Source organism: Pristis pectinata, chromosome 6, assembly GCF_009764475.1.
Source record: "Pristis pectinata isolate sPriPec2 chromosome 6, sPriPec2.1.pri, whole genome shotgun sequence".
Classification (NCBI taxonomy): Eukaryota; Metazoa; Chordata; class Chondrichthyes; order Rhinopristiformes; family Pristidae; genus Pristis; species Pristis pectinata.
Genome location: NC_067410.1, coordinates 98,198,993 through 98,220,788, shown reverse-complemented (window position 1 = coordinate 98,220,788; position 21,796 = coordinate 98,198,993). Strand labels below are relative to the sequence as shown.

The 21,796-nt window shown below is 40.6% G+C and overlaps 1 protein-coding gene across 1 annotated transcript in view; it reads left to right on the top strand.

The window, feature by feature from the left end:
• Positions 1–21,796, top strand: part of rasa2 (RAS p21 protein activator 2) — a 146,944-nt gene that overhangs the window by 27,457 nt on the left and 97,691 nt on the right. Inside the window, 1 exon segment of the mRNA XM_052018237.1 lies at positions 17,783–17,900. Within this exon segment, the coding sequence (XP_051874197.1) occupies positions 17,783–17,900 (118 nt within the window).

Genomic DNA, 21,796 nt, shown 5'->3' with positions numbered 1-21,796 from the left:
TTTGGCTATAGTACTGTGAATTTGTAATCCAGAAATTCTCTGCACTTCTAGCCAAACTGTTCCATATATTAGAACACTGGCACCGTTGCAATCATTGTAGAAGTTGCCCAGATATGTCCTTTTTCAAAAAAGCAGGACAAACTCAATCTGGCTAACTAACTCTCAATCACACTATTCTCAGTTGCCAGCAAAGTGAAGGAAAGTGTTACTGATAGTGCTGTCAAGCTGCACTTAACCAATGGCTTGCTCACGGATGCCCAGTTTGGGTTTTATCTGGACTACTCTGTTCCAAACTTCATCACAGACTAAAGAGGTGAGTTCCAGAGCTGAGGTGACAGTGACTTCCCTTGAAATCACGGAAGCATTTGACCAAGTGCATCAAGAAGAAGCCCATTGTCTTCAGTTTTACAAGGGCATCAAGGGGAAAACACTTCATTCTTGTGCTATACTTGCACAGAGAAAGATGGGTGTGGTTGTTGGCGGTTAGTTCCACTACAGGAGTTTTTCAGAGCAGTGTCTTGGTCCCAACCACCTACAGCTGCTTCATGAATGACCCTTTCTTCCTTCCACCTTTTGGCTTGAAGTGGATTTGTTTGCTGATGATTTGCACAATATTTGATTTCACATGCAAATCCTCAGTAAATGAAGCAATCCATGGCTGTGTGCAGTAAGACCTAAAAATTATTCAAACACAGGCTGATAAGTGGTAAGTCACATATTTTTGCCACAAAAGTACCATCTACAATGAAGAGAATCTGACCACCTAATCTTGACATTATCAGCACATATCCCAACACTCATATCCTTTGGGTCACTGTTGGTCAAAAATTCAGTTTGACCAGCTGCATAAATATTGTGGTCATAGGTCAGAGCCTGGAAATTCTGTAGCGAGGGACTCGTCTCCTGACACCCCAAAGTCTTTCCTTCATCTGCTTGTTTGTGTGATGTAATACTGTTCACTTGCCTGGTTGCGTGCAATTCCAATAACACTCATACTCAACACCATCCAGGGCAAAGCAACTTCCTTGATAAGCACTTGATCCACCACCCTAAACATCTTTCTCTCAATTACCTGTCTACTGTGGCTGAAGTTTGCACGATATATGGAATTACTTCCCTAGGCTGATCCAGCAGTACCTCCCGAGTCTATAACCTCCACTATCATGAAGGACGAGGTGTGCTGGCAGACGGGCACACCAATAATCCCAAGTTGCACACCATCCTGAATTGGAAATCTATCATTGTTCCTTCATTGTCTCCAGTCAAAATCCTGGAACTTCTGGAAAAAACATTATTGTGGGAGTAGTTTCACTAGGACCGTGGTGGTTCAAGACTGGTTCACCATCACCTTCTCAAAGGCGGTTACGTTTGGACAATAAATGTTGGGTTTCCCAGTGATACCTACATCCCAAAAAATGAATACACTAAATAAAATCACCATCTCCAAAGTAATTTTACAAATTTAGCTTTTTTTGTTAAACCAACATGAAATCTAACCAGTCATTTAACTATTTTTACTATGTGCTTTTCCAACTCATTGAATCTTGGGACTGTATTCAAATCATTGTAGACTGTGTTTATTGTTCTTGCATGTTCTGGTGAGCAAGATTTGTATAATCTCACTGCACCACAAGGTTATTCCAAAATTGAATTAGATGCATCATTTGGACTCAGCAAAATTCTCTTGCGACTAATTTGGAAGCTCTGGCTTCCTTCTGTGGTAGATATTTTAATGGCTTCCAGAGAGCCTTGCATTAGTAAAATGGAAAATGGAAGCAGTTTCATGTCTGGTGTTTTGCCAGAAAGCTGGATTCGTACAGTTAGAGCCCTTGGAATTCCATTTTGAGCAAGAAGTTATGATTCATTCTATTATCCTCCAGTGAAATCTGTTTTTATTTTAGGTAGTGCCAAGATGTTTTAGAGCTTTTGCATTGATCAGGGTTGCTTCATAAGGCTCAATTTATGCCCTTGAGAACAGAAACATCAGGTATTATATTCAAAAATATCTGCCCAAAAGCTGTTTGAATGTATTCTACCAACATTCTGATAGAATTAGGATAAACCGTTTGAAAACCGAATTGATCTGTCTTCTCATCAGGCTCTGCTTGTGTAAGAAGTGTACTTAGTTGGCTCACGGCCATTTTTACTATTTGCTTCAGTGGTTTATGACATTTTGCAAGTATATCACTGTTGGAGTTTTTTGGAAAAAAATACCGTTTCACTTGCTTTTATTTTAACAACTTATGCTCTCTGATAGATGAGCCTTTCACCCCAATAAATAATTTGCATACAAGTTTCAACTGGTTCATTTTCAAATCTTACTCCTGCATATACACTCACAAGAGGATTTCCAATTTTTTGTTTGTAATAAGACCATAAGACATAGGAGCAGAATTAGACCATTTGGCCCATCGAGTCTGCTCTGCCATTTGATCATGGCTGATTTTATTTTTCCCCCTCAACCCCATTCACCCGCCTTCTCCCCGTAACCTTTGACGCCCTTACTAATCAAGAACCTATCAACCTCCGCTTAAATATACCCAATGACTTGGCCTCCACAGCCGTCTGTGGCAATGAATTCCACAGATTCACCACCCTCTGGCTAAAGAAATTCCTCCTCATCTCTGTTCTAAAGGGACGTCCTTCTATTCTGAGGCCGTGTCCTCTGGTCCTAGACTCTCCCACTACTGGAAACGTTGTCTCCGCATCCACTCTATCAAATTTCAATATTTGGTAGGTTTCAATGAGATCCATATCTGCCACTGGGAAAATTTTGAATTATTTCTTCACTGGCAGTTTTTGTTTTACTGCAGTGTTACTTTAATTACTGTGTATAACTAATTATTTATTCACATTTAAGAAAAAAAAATCCCCTGTCAAAATTTTCTTTCCTTTCTTATGTCAAAGTTTAATTTTTTCCACAATTAATTTTTCTGCAATGAAATTGGTCCCAGATCTGATGGAGGTACAATATCCCTTCTATACATTCCATATTCCCACACTGTGAAAGGGTTGGATGGCTTGGAATTTGTCAGATGTGTTCAGGAAAGTTTCTAAATCAATATATAGAGGTACCAACGAGAGAGAAGGCAATACTTGATCTCCTATTAGGGAACCAGGCAGGTCAGGTGACAGAAGTATGTGTAGGTGAGCATTTGGGTCCAGTGACCATAATGCAATTAGTTTCAAGATAATTATGGATAAGGATAGGTCTGGTCCTCGAGTGGAGGTTCTAAATTGGAGAAAGGCCAATTTTGTGGAAATGAGAAAGGATCGAGGTAGGGTGGATTGGGATAAGTTATTTTCTGGCAAGGATGTGCTCAGTAAATGGAAAGCCTTCAAAGACGAAATTTAGAGAGTGCGGAGTTTGTACGTTCCTGTCAGGATTAAAGGCAAGGGTAACAAGCATAGGGAACCTTGGTTTTCAAGGGATATTGGTGAGCTGGTTAAGAAAATGAGAGAGGTGTATAGCAGGTATAGGCAACTAGGAATGGATGAGGTACTTGAAGAGTATAGGAAATGTAAGAAAATACTAAAAAAGGAAATCAGGAAGGCAAAAAGAAGACATGAGGCTGCTTTGGCAGATAATGTGAAGGTAAACCCAAAGGGTTTCTACAGGTATATTAAGAGCAAAAGGATAGTAAGAGACAGAATTGGTCCCCTAGAAGATCAGAGTAGTTGTATATGCGTGGAGCCTCAGGAGATGGGGAGGTCTTAAACAGTTTTTTTGCATCAGTATTTACTCAGGAAACTGGCATTGTGGATATGGAAGGAAGGGAAACAAGTAATAGTGTCATGGAACATATAGAGATTAAAAAGGAGGAGGTACTTGATGCTTTACAGCGAATAAAGGTAGTTAAATCCCCAGGGCCTGACAAGATATTTCCTCGGACCTTGAGAGAGACTAGTGTGGAAATTGCAGGGGCCCTGGCAGATATATTTAAAATGTCCTTAGCCATGGGTGCGGTGCTGGAGGACTGGAGGATAGCTGATGTTGTTCCATTGTTTAAGAAAGGCTCTAAGAGTAAACAGGGTAATTACAGGCCAGTGAGCCTGACATCAGTAGTGGGTAAATTATTGGAAGGTGTTGTGAGAGATAGGACATATAAGTATTTGGACAGCCAAGGGTTGATTAAGGATAATCAGCATGGCTCTGTGCATGGTAGATCGTGTTTAACGAATCTTGTGGAGTTTTTTTGAGGAGGTCACTAAGAAAGTAGATGAAGGCAAGGCTGTGGATGTTGTCTACATGGACTTTAGTAAGGCCTTTGACAAGGTCCCACATGGGAGATTAGTTCAGAAGGTTCAGTCAATGGGTATCCATGGAAAGGATGTAAACTGGACTTGAAATTGGCTGAGTGGGAGAAGACAGAGTGGTTGTGGATGGTTGTTTCTCAGATTGGAGGCCTGTGACTAGTGGTGTGCCTCAGGGATCTGTGCTGGGGCCATTGTTGTTTGTTGTATATATCAATGATCTCGACGATAATGTGGTAAATTGGATTAGTAAGTTTGCGGATGACACTAAGATTGGAGGTGTAGTGGACAGTGAGGAAGGCTTTCAAAGCTTGCAGAGGGATCTGGACCAAATGGAAAAATGGTCCAGGAAATGGCAGATGGAATTTAATGCAGACAAGTGTGAGGTGTTGCATTTTGGAAGGACAAATCAAGGTAGGACATACACAGTAAATGGTAGGGCACTGAGGAGTGGGAGGAACAAAGGGATCTGGGAGTTCGGATACATAATTCCTTGAAAGTAGAGTCACAGGTAGACAGGGTTGTAAAAAAGGCTTTTGGAATCCTGGCATTTATAAATCAAAGTATTGAGTATAGGAGTTGGAATGTTTTGGTGAGGTTGTATAAGTCATTGGTGAGACCAAATTTAGAATGTTGTGTGCAGTTCTGGTCGCCGAACTACAGGAAGGATGTCAGTAAGATTGAAAGAGTGCAGAGGAGATTTACTAGAATGTTGCCGGGTCTTCAGGATTTGAGTTATAAGGAAAGATTGAGCACGTTAGGACTTTATTCCTTGGAGCGGAGAAGAATGAGGGGAGATATGATAGAGGTTTATAAAATGATGAGGGGCATAGACAGGGTTAATGCAAGTAGGCTCTTTCCACCTAGATTAGGAGAGATAAGTACGAGGGGACATGGCTTTAGGGTGAAAGGAGAAAGGTTTAGGGGAAACATCTTCACTCAAAGAGTGGTGGGAGTGTGGAATGGGTTGCCATCTGATGTGGTAAATGCGGGCTCGCTCTTAACTTTTAAGATTAAATTGGATAGATACATGGATGAGAGAGGTCTGGAGGGGTATGGGCTGGGGGCAGGTAAATGGGACTAGCCGAATAATGTTTCGGCACAGACTAGAAGGGCCGAATGGCCTGTTTTCTGTGCTGTGGTTTTTCTATGGTTCTATTCTATAATTGGTCCCGATTGCCCAGGAATCTGAAGCGCTCTCTCTTGCATTATTTACTGATGCACATGTCTGCCTTATTTCATTATTGATGTGCACTGGACTGAATCTTCCGAGGCGACCATTGATGTCAGGCTGGCATTTGCTATCCGAAGGTAGAAGGGAGGAAGATATTGCTTAGGTTGCATTGGTGAACCCCTCTTGGAGTCCAATGGCAGTGTGAACCTCTGCAGCCTTTCCAGCTCTTAAACTGCAGTGGAAATCTGCAGTGTAAACATGATGCAAGTTTAGAGGTCCCATTCAACTGAACGGGCAAAATCAAATGCTCGGAGAAAAGTAGTGGAGCCTTTGTTCAATTTAAATGCTGTTAACTTTTTAAAAACGTTATTGTATCTTACTTTATTATTTTAAGCGTTGCTGTTTATTTATAGACTGGTCCAAAATATTTTTGAATCCTTGTGAATATCATAGATAATCATAGCAGTTCAATACAGTGAAGATTTTGACAGCAGGTGAGCTGGGCAGGTCCTCCCAGGCTTTCAAAGCTGTTCTGTGAGTACAGCCAGTTGGTGACACAGCACCATTATACTGCACTACTTCATGTCAGTGGAAGGCCCAGGGCAGGTAGGCAGCAATCTGAAGGCAACAGATCTACCCAATAGTTCAAGCCACTGGGTAATCTCTGTAGATCATTGTCTCTTCATTACATGATGTTGTATTGAGCCATACCAAAGCAAGCTTATTCTGTGTTGCCAGTGGGATATCTGGACTTCGTGCCCCTGCTTTAGGAAAATACTAGATCTGTTTGGGATCTGATTGTTGCTGCAATGAGTTAGGCTGCAAAATGCTTATGTATGAATGTAATTAAGGTGAGAATTGATCTGTTTTTTTTTCTCTCTCTTAAATATTTGAAAGCCTGATGCTACTAGCTATGAAAAGGGTTAAAGGCACACTACAAGAAGAATGATACTTCTGGAGTATGATCTTGTAGAATGAAAGTGTAATTCAGCAAGCCTTGCTGTCCTTGAAATGGATGAGCTCTGCCAGAGACTGGTTGGGTGTTGTGAGAGAGGTGGACTTTTTGAATATTTTTCTTCATTTTCAAATGAATGTGCAAATATAAGGTGGAAAATGTCAACCAATGCATCAACTATCCCCAAAACCTCTACTACTAAATGCAGGTTATCAAGTCTTTGGGAATTATTGCCATTTAGTCCAGCTATTTTTTTATTAATGCTAACTTCCTTGAGCTTACTCACTCTAAACCTGCAGTGCATTATTATTTTGGGGTGGTCTTCTGGGAAGGTAGACCGAAAATATTTATTTAGATTTTGACATACAGTGGCATGCAAAAGTTTGGGCACCTCTGGTCAAAATTTCTGTTACTGTGAATAGTTAAGTGAGTGGAGGATGAACTGATCTCCAAAAGTCATGAAGTTAAAGTTGAAACATTCTTTTCAACATTTTAAGCAAGATTAGTGTATGATTTTTGTTTTGTACAATTTTAGAGTGAAAAAAGGAAAGGAGCACCATGCGAAAGTTTGGGCATCCCAAGAGATTTGAGCGCTCAGATAACTTTTACCAAAGCCTCAGACCTTCATTAGCTTGTTAGGGCTATGGCTTGTTCACAGCCATTGTTAGGAAAGGCCAGGTGATGCAAATTTCAAAGCTTTGTAAATACCCTGACTCCTCAAACCTTGTCCCAACAATCAGTAGCCATGGGCTCCTCTAAGGAGCCGCTTAGCACTCTGAAAATTAAAATAAATGATGCCCACAAAGCAGGAGAAGATTATCAGAAGATAGCAAAGTGTTTTCAGGTAGCCGTTTCCTCAGTTCGTAATGTAATTAAGAAATGGCAGTTAACAGGAACGGTGGAGGTCAAGTTGAAGTCTGGAAGACCAAGAAAACTTTCCGAAAGAACTGCTTGTAGGATTGCTAGAAAGGTAAATCAAAACCCCCCGTTTGACTGCAAAAGACCTTCAGGAAGATTTAGCAGACTCTGGAGTGGTGGTGCACTGTTCTACTGTACAGCGACACCTGCACAAATGTGACCGTCATGGAAGAGTCATCAGAAGAAAACCTTTCTTACGTCCTCACAAAATTCAGTGTCAGAAGTTTGCAAAAGAACATCTAAACAAGGCTGATGCGTTTTGGAAACAAGTCCTGTGGACTGATGAAGTTAAAATAGAACTTTTTGGCTGCAATGAGCAAAGGTATGTTTGGGGGGAAAAAAGGGGTACAGAATTTCATGAGAAGAACACCTCTCCAACTGCTAAGCACTGGGGTGGATCGATCATGCTTTGGGCTTGTGTTGCAGCCAGTGGCACGGGGAATATTTCACTGGTAGAGGGAAGAATGAATTCAATTAAATACCAGCAAATTCTGGAAGCAAACATCACACCGTCTGTAAATTTTTAAAAAAGCTGAAGATGAAAAGAGGATGGCTTCTACGACAGGATAACTATCCTAAACACACCTCAAAATCCACAGTGGACTACCTCAAGAGGCACAAGCTGAAGGTTTTGCCATGGCCCTCTCAGTCCCCCGACCTAAACATCATGGAATATCTGTGGATAGACCTCAAAAGAGCAGTGCATGCAAGATGGCCGAAGAATCTCTCGGAACTACAAGGAAGGAAGAATGGGCGAAAATCCCCCAAACCAGAATTGAAAGACTCTTAGCTGGCTGCAGAAAGCGTTTGCAAGCTGTGATACTTGCCAAAGGGGGTGTTACTAAGTACTGACCGTGCAGGGTGCCCAAATGTTTGCATTGGGCCCTTTTCCTTTTTTGTTATTTTGAAACTGTAAAAGATGGAAATAAAAAAGTGATCTTGCTTAAATATTAAAGAAATGTGTCATCTTCAAACTTTGGCATGCCACTGTGTGTGTGTGTGTGTGTGTGTGTGTGCGTGTGTGTGTGTATTATACATACGTCATTTCCTTATTTTCCAGTTTAATTTTTCCTGTCCGTCTGTAAGGGACCTATACTAATCTTAATTTTTTTACTTGTTTATGTAAGTTATAAATGCTTTTGCTTCCTGCTCCTTTGGTATTCTGCTTTCCCTTTTCAATGCCTTGATCCTTTATAAGAATTCTGAAATTAGCCCAATTCTTAGGTGTCCAGCTTTTGTTTGGAAGTGTCCAAGTCTTCTCCTTTGATGTAATCCTATCTTTAAATTTTCCTGATAGACATGGTTAGATCACTTTTTTTCTTTTGGTTTTTGTTTTTTTTGACCCAAGAGGGATATGTATTTCTTGTAAACTATGTATTTAGTTCTTTAGAAGTTAGCCATTGTTCTTCTCCTGTCATATCTTTCAACGTAATTTCCCAAGCTAATTTAGTCAATTTGTGCCTTTTGGCTTTGTAGTCTGCTTTATCAAGATATGTGAAATGGATTACATAAGAATTGAAACTGATTCAATTCATTCTGAAGAATTCTTTCTGATTGTGGTCTCTGCTCCCTAAAGGCACCTTAACTACCAGATAATTAACTAACCCTCTTTCATTGCAGAATACCAAATCAAAAACAGCTCGTTCCTCAACACATTTCTATGGAAAATAATCTTTTAAATTCTCGATGAATTTCTTTTCCATGCTGTATGTAGATGGAAGTCTCCAATGATCATGGTATTAGCTTTGTGGCATCCACCTCTGACTTCCTAAATTATACTCTTTGCTGCACCACCATTACTGTTTGGGGTCTATATATTAAAAACTCCCACCAATATTTTCTTTCCCTTGGTATTTCTTTGTTCCAGCCACACTGATGCTACTATTGATTTTCTGATGCAAGCCTTTTCCAGCTTCCTGCCTTTATCCCACTCTTTCATGCCAGCATTCTCCTGCTTTTTCTATCTTGTTTATTGCTTCTAAAAGGTAAGTATCTTGTGATATTTAATTCCCAGCCTTAGTTTGCAACCACGTTTCTTTGACATCTGAAAAGAAGGAGAAAAATCATCTATTGCAGCACCAAATGCAGCGAAGAATAAACTGGAACTGTGGATCACAGCAGCTTTGAGATAGAGTGGGTTGGTGGTGTTGCAGAGAGAGGTCAAGAGCATGTGTGTGCTGACACATGACATTGAGTGTGGATCTGAGGATGTGAAGAGAACAGTGCTTTGAGAGATGTTGGGTGGTTTGAACATACCTGTGATCCAGGGTGCATCTGAATTGCGAAGGATGGAATTTCAGTTGGAATCAGTTTGAGTTAGAAATATGCCAAGGAACGAGATGTGGAAGTGGGTTTTGGTCAACATCTTATCAAAGAAGAAAAAGGAAAGTGATATCACAGAGGATGAACAGGCAAGAGAGATGAGTGGAAATCGCATCGGAGAGCAGAATAAAACTTCAGGTTACGGAGTGAAGTTGGAAGAGGAGTGGCAGTGAATTCAACAATACAGTAAAAATCTAAAAAGCTGCAGATGCTGCAAATCTAAAACAAAAACAGAAAGTGCCGCAAATGCTCAGCAGGTCAGGCCTCCTCTATAGCAAGAGAAGCAGTGAACATTTTGCATGGACCTGAAATGTTGACTCTTTCTCTTCCCACACAATCAGCCTGCTGGATATTTCCAGCATTTTCTGTTTTTGTTTTAGATTTACAGCATCTGCAGTTTTTTTTGCAACTTTACAGTTCTTTTATATTGTACCTGTTTTTTTTCTATTTGTTCCATTAATTCATTTACCTAATTACAAATGATGCATGCATTCCTATAATGAACTTCACAATTTTTTCTTTTCAGTCTTTCCCTGCCCTCACTGTATTTGGAGGCACGATTTTATGTTTGTATATATTGTCCCTTCCTGAACTTCTCTGAATGTCAGTGCTCAAAAATGGGGACCTTTGAATGTATATCCATAGGTCCTTCGAAGTAGAAGAACAGGTCTGCAAGATAGTTAAAAAGGCATTTGGGATGATTTCATGTATTACCCAAGGCATAGGATTTAAATGCAGAGAGATAATGCTTGAATCAGATATAATACTTAGACTACAGCTTGAATTCTGGCAACAACAACGCAAGGGAGGGTGGAAAGGAAATTTACAAGGAAATTGCCAGGGCTAGAAAATTGTAGCTCTGAGGAAAGATGGCAAAAGCTAACATTCTTGTATTTTGGAATAGAGGAGGATGGGAGGAGATTTAATTGAGGTGTATAAAATTATCAGGGGCCCAGATGAAGCAAGGAGGAAGAAATTGTTGCTCTTGGCAGATGGGTCAAAAACCAGTAATGGGTCTAAGGATCAGAGGGGAAATGGGGAAAAATGTCACCCAGAGGGTGATAGGGTTCTGGTATTCACTATTTGAAAGGATGGAGGAGGAAGAAACTCACACACTTGCATAGCATTTGGATGTTTACTTGAAGAGCTGTGACCTGAAGGGTGACAGATCTTGTGCTGAAAGTTTAGTATTAAGTTTATGAATGACACAGGCATGATGGGCCAAACAGACTCCTGGGCTGCAAGTTTTCTGATTCTGTGAACTTTGCTCTTGTAGTTGCCTGAGTGTGATTTGTGTAGCTTCCCAGCATCAAGGGGAAATTGGTTCAGGTCACTAGTGACTGAATACAAACTCATACTGAAAAAGGAAGTTTCAAAATTGTGATTGATTATAATTACTGGAAGAGTTATTTTGTCAGAATCAAAATCAGGTTTATTATCACTGACATATGTTGTGAAATTTGTTGTTTTTCAGCAGCAGTACAGTGCAAGACATAAAAATCACTGTAAATTACAAAATAAATAAATAGCGCAAAAAATAAAGGAATAACAAAATTGTGTTTGGGTCATGGACCATTCAGAAATCTGATGGTGGAGGGGAAGAAGCTGTTCCTAAGTTATTGAGTGTGGGTCTTCAGGCTCCTAATACTGATTTTTCTCTTATGAATGTTCAGGATATGAATACTACCCAGGGATTACTATCATCCAGCTCTCTTTCCTGTTTAACTCCTTTATTAGTCATTTGGAAACACCCATCAATCAGACAGTTTGTAGTTGTTAGTCACTAAGTCTAGAAAGACATGGGATTCCCTTAACACTTTGCAGTTTTGAAATGTTAAGGTAATCTCAAATACTGTCGCCTCCACTTAGTTTTTTTAAAAATCAAGCCACATATTTTAAAACTTGAATTCTGATTATGCTTTCATAAATCTGCTTGTATTTGATATTCTTGTGCCAGTGACATGCTCATGGATTGATAATTGCAGTTCTGGTGTTCTACTGTTCTAGATAAATATTTTGACTACATGACAGCCTCAACCAAACAGGACATAACTAATTCTATAAGTTATAAACTTGAATAAAAGAAGGTTTTTTTAAAATTAGAAGCAGGAGCAGGCAGTTTAGCTCTTCATGCCTGCTCTTTCATACAGTACGAATGCATTGATCTTTTATCTTAGTGTATTAAAAGGTAATCAAGAGATCTGGGGTTAATATCCAAAAATTTAGCAATCTCAGGCTTTGAATATACTCTGCCTCCACATCCTTTTGGATAAAGAATTTCAAAGATTCACTATTTTCAGGATGAAGACATTTTCTTTTCATGCAAGTCCTGAATGGGCAACTCCTGATTGGTGACTCCTGGTTCAAGACACCATGGGCAAGGGAAATCCTCATCCTTGTATCTACCCTGTTAAGCCCTTTTAAGAATTTTGTGTATTTCAATAAGGTCATCTATCATTCTTCTAAACTGAAGAGGCTGTATACCAAGTCTGCTTAACCTCTTCTTGTATGGAAAACATGCCATCCCAGGAATCAATCTAGGGAACCCACATTGCGATCCCTCAGTCACAGGTATATCCTTAAGCATGGAGAGCAAACCCTGTATGTTACATAATTGGTGTGGTCTCACAGGTGTCCTATTGAATTTGTAGCAAGATATTGTTATTCTTTTAACTCAAATCTTCTTATGTGCTATTTGCCTTCCTAATTGCTAACATAACTTGCACACTAACTTTTCATGCTGCATCTACAAGGAAAGCCAGATCCCTCTGCAGTACAACTCCTTTCAATTACTCACAATATTGAAAGATGCTCCCCTTTTCTATTTTTTGAAATTTTCTCACATTATATTCCATCTGCCATTCTTACTCATTCACCTAGCTTGTTTACATTCTCTTGTAGCCTCTGCGTCCTCTCTTAAACCTATACAGACACCCAGCTTTATATCATCAGAAAACTTGAATATATTGCACTTAGTTTTGGACTTAGAGCGAAGTTTGCAGATGCTACCGCTGAACCTCGAATAACAATGAGTTGGAGTACAGGAAGGAGGTAGAGCCTAGTGGCATAGTGTCACAACAACAAGCTTTCCCTGAATGTCAGCAAAACAAAAAGAGCTGATCATTGACTACAGGAAGGTGGGGCGGTGCACATGCTTCTGTTTACATCAACAGTGAACATCACAAATAGCCTGCCCTGGTCCAACCACGTAGACGCCACAGCCAAGAAAGCACATCAGTGCCTCTACTTCCTCAAGGGGCTAGAGAAATTTGGCATGTTCCCTCTGACGCATCAATTTTTATTGATGCACCACAGAAGGCATCCTATCTGGATGCATCATGGCTTGATACGGCAACTGCTATGCATGAGACTGCAAGAAACTGCAGAGAGTTATGGACACATCACAGAAACTAGCCTTCTCTCCATGGACTCTGTCTACAATTTTCGCTGCCTTGGTAACATAGCCATCATAATCAAAGACCCTACCTACCCCTGACATTCTCTCTTCTCCCCCCTCCCATTGGGCAGAAGATACAAAAGCCTGAAAGCACACACCATTAAGTTTAAGGATAGATTCTACCTTGCTGTTATGAGACTATTTGACAGTCCCCGAGTAGATAAGATGGACTCTTGACCTCAGAATCTATCTCGTTTATGGCCTAGCACCTTATTGTCTACTTGGACTGCACTTTATCAGTAGCTGTTACACTTTATTTTGTATTCTATTATCGTTTTACCTTATACTACCTCAATGCACTGTGTAATGAATTGATCTGTATGAACAAGATGCAAGACAAGTTTTTCACTGTACCTTGACCAATTTACTTAGTTCCCTCATTCAAATCGTTGATAAAGATTTTGAATAGCTAGGGCCTAGCACTAATCCTTGTGACAGCCCTGTAGTAGTCACAACCTCTCAAACTAAAAATGACATGCTATTACTACTGTTTCATTTCCGTTAACCAGTCCTCAGCTATGCCAGTATATTACCTCCAATCCCATCTGCTCTAAGTTTAACAATTTGTTACGTGGCACCTCATCAACAGCCTTCAAGTCCAAATAGATCACTATTCTGCTAGATGCAACTTGGAAAACCTTTGAATCACAGCTTGGTACGGCACCTGCTCTGCCCAGGACTGCAAGAAACTGCAGAGAGTTGTGGACGCAGCCCAGCGCATCACGGAAACCAGCCTCCCCTCCTTGGAGTCTGTCTTTACTTCTCGCTGCCTTGGTGAGGCAGCCAGCATAATCAAAGACCCCACCCACCCAGGACATTCTCTCTTCTCTCCTCTTCCATCAGATAGAAGATACGGAAGCCTGAGAGCGCTTACCACCAGGCTTAAGGACAGCCTCTATCCCACTGTGATAAGACTACTGGACTGTTCCCTTATACAATGAGATGGACTATGACCTCACGATCTACCTTGTTGTGACCTTGCACCTTATTGCACTGCACTTTCTCTGTAGCTGTGACGCTTTACTCTGTACTGTTATTGTTTTTACCTGTACTACCTCGATGCACTCTGTACTAACTCAATGTAACTGCACTGTGTAATGAATTGACCTGTACAATTGGTATGCAAGACAAATTTTTCACTGTACCTTGGTACAAGTGACAATAATATACCAATACCAAACAGATTTGTCAATCATAATTTCCCTTTTATAAATCCACGTTTATTCTGTTGAATCCTGTTGCATCTAGCAGAATAGTGATCTATTTGGACTTGAAGGCTGTTGATGAGGTGCCATGTAACAAATTGTTAAACTTAATTAATTAGATGGGATTGGAGGTAATATACTGGCATAGCTGAGGACTGGTTAACGGAAGTGAAATGCACTGTGAGCAGTTCATTGATAAAATAGATTCTAATGTTTTCCCTTCTAATGTTAGACAAACAGATCTGAGGTCTGTGTTTTCCTTCTCCTTCCTTTCTTTAAATAGTGAGATTATCTTTGTTGCCTTCCAACTTATGGAAACCATTCTAAACTTTTAGGAAGATGGCAATCATTGAGTTCACTCTTTTCCTATGGGCCATCTTTTTCAAAACCTTAAGATGACCATCAAGATCTGAGGCTTTCTGTCATAATAATTTCTCCATTTTTAAAAAAACTAATTCTAATTTCTTTCAGCTCCTCTTGTAAGGGAAATTGGTGTACCTCAATTTTATCTTGTGGATATTTTTGTTTTAAGAATTTTGGCAATTTTTCCCTCAACACTTGCATTCTATCTCTATTCCATTATTGTACTTGAAAATGATTGTAGGGATCTGTCACTAATGTCTGGCATATTTTTCAGAATGGAGTTGGGGCAATAGAATTGTAGTTGAGTCAGCCTGTCTGTGTTCAAATATGGTAGAGTAACGGAAATGCTAATCTCAAGGATCATTGGTATCACAAGAAGAGGCCAACCAGCTGAGCCTTGGCAGCATGAGATTTTTCTGCTTGGCTCCATATGTCCTGCATTTTCCCACATTTGTTTTATTGTTCCTATTTACTCTGCTTAAAAGCCATTTTTCCAACCCTGTTAACCCTCTGCTTTAATGAGGAAATCAATAAAAAATTTTTTTTATGGAAATAGATTTTCCCAATTAATATTTTTTTTGAAGCTTGCATTAATCTAAACATTTTCATCAGATTTAACTCTTTTGTTATTAAAAAAAAATTCTTTTGGCATAATAGTTTAAAGTTGGATTGAAAATTGTTGCCAGGGGAAGAAAACAAATGATAATGGTTAATGGGAGTTTGTGACTGGAGGGTTCCACAGAGTTTGGTTCAAGCTTTGCTTTTTGTAATTTTTAAAAATTATATATTAACCACTTGATCTTAGGGGCTCTGATTTTGAAGTTTGCTGACGATACCAAAATTGGCAGTGTGGTTGATACTGAGGAAGAAAGTTCTGGGCTGCAGGAAGATGTAAGCAGATTGGTTGGATGGGTGCAAAAATGTAACTCGATACAGGAAATGTGAAGTAATGCTTGTGGAGAGGGCAAACAAGATGAATGAATACACAATAAATAGCAAGCTACTAAGGATTGTAGAGGAACAGAGGGATTCGCTGGTCCCTGAAGACTCAGCAAGGCAGGTAGATTGAGGTTAAGAAGACACGCAGGACATCTGTCTACATCGACCAAAGCATCTGATTTCAGAGCATTTTAGAACTCTGTAAAACATAACTTAAGCCACAGTTTAAGTACTCCACGCAGTTCTGGTCGCCGCACTATAAGAAGGATGTGGTAGCGCATGAAAGGATGCAGAGGAGGTTTACGAGGATGTGGCTAGGGCTGAGAGGTCGGCTGGGGTAGGTTGTTTTCTTTGGAAAAAATGACTGAGTAGAGATTTAAGTGGGGTGTACCAAGTAGAGATGCTAACTCTGTGAACAGGAAGAACTTGTTCACAAGGCAGAGAAATGAGGGAACACAGATTTGGATTAATTAATAGAAGGAGTAGTGGAGAATTAAAGAAAGATCTTTCAAACCAAAGAATAGTGGGGTATGGAATCACTATTTGAAAGGTAGTGAAGACAGAAGCATTCATCACATTTAAATGGTATCTGGTTGAACAATTGAAGAGGTTCAAAGGCTTTTGATATTCTTAAATGTTTTTTTTCATACCTGCTCTTTAGCTCCTACTGTCCGTCTGGTCAATATTTGTACTTCCTGGTCACCAGGATCTCTGCTTATGTTTGAAATGTTACTTTGGTTTTCTTTTAATTTTACCTATACAAGTTTGGGCATTGGCTCTTTTATCAAGTAGAGCTCTTGTCTCTTCTAGTTAAACTGATTTTCAATCATTTTAAATTTCTGTTTTTATTTTTGAGTACCTTTTTGATTTTTCTCTTCTCAGTTTACACCTACTCTGACCTATCAGTCAATGTAGCAGCTTTTGATTTTGTACCTTGCTGTGAGCTGATGTCTGGGGCCAATTGTCATGTTCTTTCCTGTCGTGTTTAATTGTTTTCAAGTCTAGCTGAAAGTTTCTCATGCAGGGTGAACTGAAGCAGAGACATCTGCTGCAGTCATCTTTGCTCTCCACAAACTCCCACATACTGTTGTCTAGACTGGTAACCTGCTCTGGCACATCTAGCTTGAATTATATGCACCTGCTTTTGGTTTGGGCAGTTTATGCATCACCAACACGCTTCTAGACTGGATTAAATTTTACAACACAGGCCAGACGACAGATGGGCACAATGTAACTATGGGCAGTTTTAAAAGTAACAGACTGGAATGCAGATGGACACGACATAATTCCTGGTAGTCTTACAACACAGACTGGACCGGAGGTGGACACAATGAACCTCCTGGAATCTTTACAACACATACCACTTGATAGAGGTGTATAAGATTATGAGAGGCATGGACAGAATTGACAACCAGGAGCTTTTTCCCAGAGCAGCAATGGCCAATACCAGAGGACATCTGTTTAAGGTGAGTGGAGGAAAGTTTAGGGGAGATGTCAGAGGTAGGTTTATTTACACAGAGTGGTGGGTGCTTGGATTGCACTGCCGGGGATGGTGGTAGAGGCTAATACAATAGTGATATTTAGAGACTCTTGGGTAGGCACACAGATGTAAGAAAAATGGTTAGATTGATCATGGAGTAGGTCTATATAGGTCAGCACAACATTGTGGGCTGAAGGGCCCATACTGTGCTGTACTGTTCTATGTTCTATATGTTCATAAGCTGAGTTAATTTTCCAGTTGATTTGTTCTTTCAGGTAAAATATGTTTTCCGTTTAGTGTTTAACTGTTTTCTGAAGGAAACAGTCCTCAGGACCTCATTGATGTTTTGTTTTGAAAAATTCCTAAGTCATTTTTGAATTGACTTATGGAAATATTTCCCTATTCATTGTATTGTAATAAATTTAACTTGTGATATGTGTTGCTAAAGCATTCAAGAATTGCAAAGCATTAATAGATTTTGACATTGTGTCCAAGGCCTTCACTTTTCTTTAAGAATTTTTCATGGATCATACTATATTAACTAGTACTTGTGCACAATAATATAGTGAATGATCAAGGCATGCTAATGGAAGAGTATGTTTATTATGACGAAAACATTCTATAGGTAATTTTTACATTGAGATATGGGTTTTGATTACTGTTGTTATAGATTTGATTTACTATTCAGTGAGCTATTTTCAATCTTGTTTACCAGGCGAAGCCAAGAACCTACCTCCATGCCATGGACCAAACAAGATGCGAGACTGTTTTTGTATCATAAAACTGGACCAAGAAGAGGTTTATCGGACAAAAGTAGTTGAAAAATCTTTAAGGTAACCATTGCAGCAGATTCCCATATCTGATATCGATATGACATGTGCTTTGTGGGCTTTCCTTTGTTCATGGTGCTTTATGGATAAACAGTTCTCAAAGGAGATGGATCTTATTTTTAACGGAAGTTTGTTCTGTTACAATAAGAGTTATACAGCATGGAAATGGGATCTCTGGTTGTAGTTAGAAATCTCCTCCATTTTCTATATCATTGTTCTTCCCTCCCAGTCTCTTTTTCTGTCATATAGTGTTCAGCCTTTCAGAAGTTAGTTCTGCTACTAGTGATTGTTGTGAAATATCTTCAGTTTAATGTCAAGTGTGAAACAAGATGAGTGAATGATGCACAGGGGAGACCCAGCACTTTTTTTGAAATGATCTTTTTGCATTTCTTCCCTTCATTTCCCACCTAGGTGTCAATAATTTTTGTTTATTTTGTTCACCAATCCTTTGGAGATGGGGGAGGGCATGCAAGTGGCAGCAACTCATAAGAGAATCTTTGTGTGCAATTATCTGTGTAAAATGTGAGTGAAGACCAATGAGACTTATTGAGTTGACAGTACTTTCAAGATAAGTAATTGGAAACAAATGTCCTAAATGATTCCTTGGAGTTTAAACACCAGGTAACAAAAAAAGTGAATTTGTAAAGGGGGATGTTACTCTTAATCATGGAATGTATCCTATAATGCATCAGTATAGACTCATTGCTCAAAGTCCTGCTTTAGATTGCCTTTGGAAGCACATGGATCAGATACAGAACATTTAGTAAAAGAATTAGAACTGATTTATTATTGTCATTTGTACTGAGATTCAGTGAAAAACTTATTTTACTTACCGTTCATACAGATCAATTCATTACACAGTGCATTGTGGTAGCACAAGGTAAAACAATACAGAATGCAGCATAAGGTGTAATAGTTACAGAGAGAGTGCAGGTAGACATTAAGGTGCAAGGTTATAACGAGGTAGATTGTGAGGTCAAGAGTCCATCTCATCGTACAAGGGATCCATTCAATAGTCTTAAAACAGTGGGATAGAAGCTGTCCTTGAGCCTGGTGGTATCTGCTTTCAGATTTTTGTATCTAGTGCCTGATGGGAGAGGGAGAAGAGAGAATGTCCCAGGTGGATGGGGTCTTTGATTATGCTGGCTGATTTATCGAGGTAGCGAGAAGTATAGATAGAGCCTATGGAAGGGAGGCTGGTTTCTGTGATGTGCTGAGCTGTGTCCACAACTCTCTGCAGTTTCTTGCGGTCCCGGGCAGTGCAGTTGCCATACCAAGCCATGATGCATCCAGATAAGATGCTTTCTATGATGCAACAATAAAAGTCGGAGAGTATCAAAGGGGACGTGCCAAATTTCTTTAGACTCCTGAGGAAGTAGAGGTGATGGTGAGCTTTCTTGGCTGTGATATCTACGTGGTTGGACCAGGACAGGCTATTGGTGATGTTCACTCCTAGGAGCTTGGACCTTTTAACCCTCTCGACCTCAGCGCCATTGATGTACACAGGTGCATGTGCACTGCCCCCCGCCCCCCCCCCCCCCCTTCCTGAAGTCAATGACCAGCTCTTTAGTTTTGCTGACATTGAGGGAAAGGTTGTTTTCATGACACCATGTCACTAAGCTCTCTATCTCCTTCCTGTACTCCTACTCACTGTTATTTGAGATACGGCCCACCATGGTGGTATCATCTGCAAACTTGAAGATGGAGTTAGAGTAGAATCTGGCCTCACAGTCACGAATGTATAGAGAGTAGAGTAGAGGGCTGAGGATGCAGCCTTGAGGGGCAGCAGTGTTGAGAGTAATCGTGGTGGAGGTGTTACTGCCTATCCTTACTGATTGCGGTTTGTGGGTCAGGAAGTCAAGGATCCAGTTGCAAAGGAAGGTGTTGAGTCCCAGGGCTCGGAGTTTGGTAATGAGTTTGCTTGGAATTATAGTATTGAAGATGAAAAGCTTATTGCACAATGCACTTAGAAAGGTATTTGTAGAATTGGACAAAAAGGGGTAGTTTCCATAAACTTAACTGAATAAAAATAACGGAAATTAGAACTAAAGGCTTAGCATTTATTTGAAGATTTTCGACATAACCTTTCATCTTATTCCAAAACAGCAAGTAATCTTTCTCTTTCCGATGCTGCTTGCCACATAGTTTCATGTCTACCGGTTGTGCAATCTCCAGCACTTGGATTTTTGAATTTTGCCAATTAGTTATCTGAACTTGGCCTAAGCCTTGCTGCCTGTATTGTAACTTGTATCAAGTACACATCCACATGGATGGCCATGTGTTATTGCTGCTTTTTCTTGTGGAAAGTGTTTGTTTGTGATAAAGTACAAGCTTAATGTTGAGCTAAACCAATTGACTATTCTGTGCAGAATTAGTTTTTCTGAAACTTCTGTTTGCTATGACGTAGTTTGCATTTATGTAGTACCGTTAACAATAAGAGAACCACCCTGGACACTAAGTGGCTTAAAGTTAAGAAAATAGAAACTAAACCAATAAGATGGTTGTAGATGAAAAACACAATGATGCTGGAAGAACTCAGCAGGCCAGGCAGCATCTGTGCAGAAAAGCAGGCGGTCAACATTTTGGGTCAAGGCCCTTCTTCAGGATTGAAGATAGGGAAAAGGGAAGCCCAATATGTAGGAGAGAAAAGCAGAACAGTGACTGGTTGACAAAAGAGGGGAGACGGGGTGGACACAAGGTGGTGATTGGTAGATGCAGGTAAGAGATAGTGATAGGCAGGGGCGGGTGAGGAGGGGAGAGTAGATCCACTGTGGCATGTGTCAAAGGTAAGGAGAGAAAGGGAAAAAAAGGGTTTTTAAAAAGAGCGAGGCTAGGAAAGAAGAGAAGAAACATGGTTGAAGTGACTGGCAACAGTGAGATGCAGGTCGCAGTTATGGACACAGCACAGGTGTTCTGCGAAACGGTCACCTAGTCTGCGTTTGGTCTCACTAAAGCAGAGGAGGCCACGCCAGGAGCACTGAATGCAGTAGATGATGTTAAGGGAGGTGCAGGTGAATCCCTTTTTTCTCAATTTCTCTGCCATTTCCTGCACCTCTGCTCTCATCCCCACCCCTCCCAGACCCAACAGGGGTAGAGCCCCCTTGTCGTCACATTTCATCCCACCAGCCTGCGTATCCAACACATCATTCTCTGCCACTTTTGCCATCTCCAACGGGACCCCACCACCAAGCACACCTTCCCCTCCCCACCCCTTTCTGCCTTTTGCAGGGACTGGTCTCTCCGTAATTCCCTAGTTAGTTCATTCCTCCCTCCCCCTCCCCCCTCCCCCCACCCATCCCACTCCCACCCCAAGGGCTTTCCACTGCCCCTGCCATAGGAGCAACCCCACCTCCATCCAGGGACCCAAACAGTCCATTCAGGTGAGGCAGAGATTCACCTGCACCTACCTTCAATATCATCTACTGCATTCAGTGCTCCAAGTGTGGCCTCCTCTATAATGGTGGGGCCAAATGCAGACTAGGTGACCATTTTGCAGAACACCTGCACTCTGTCCGTGGTCGCGACCTGCATCTTTCTGTTGCCAGTCACTTCGACTCCCCCCCCGCACTATCACTGATATGACAGTCCTCTGCCTCCTCCACTGCCAGGAGAATTCCAAGCACAAACTGGAGGAACAGCACCTCACTTTCCGTCTTGGAACCTTGCAGCCTAATGGCATCACATTGAATTCTCCCACTTTAGGTAATCCCCACCCCTCTTCCCCGCAACAACCCCATCCCTACCCCCACCATGCTGCTTCTCTTCTTTCATAGCCTGTTTTTTACCCTTTTTTTCCATTTCTCTCCTTACCCTTGACCCATGCCACAGTGGATCTGCTCTCCTCCTCCCCTGTACCTATCTATCACTATCTCTTGCCTGCATCTACCAATCACCACCTT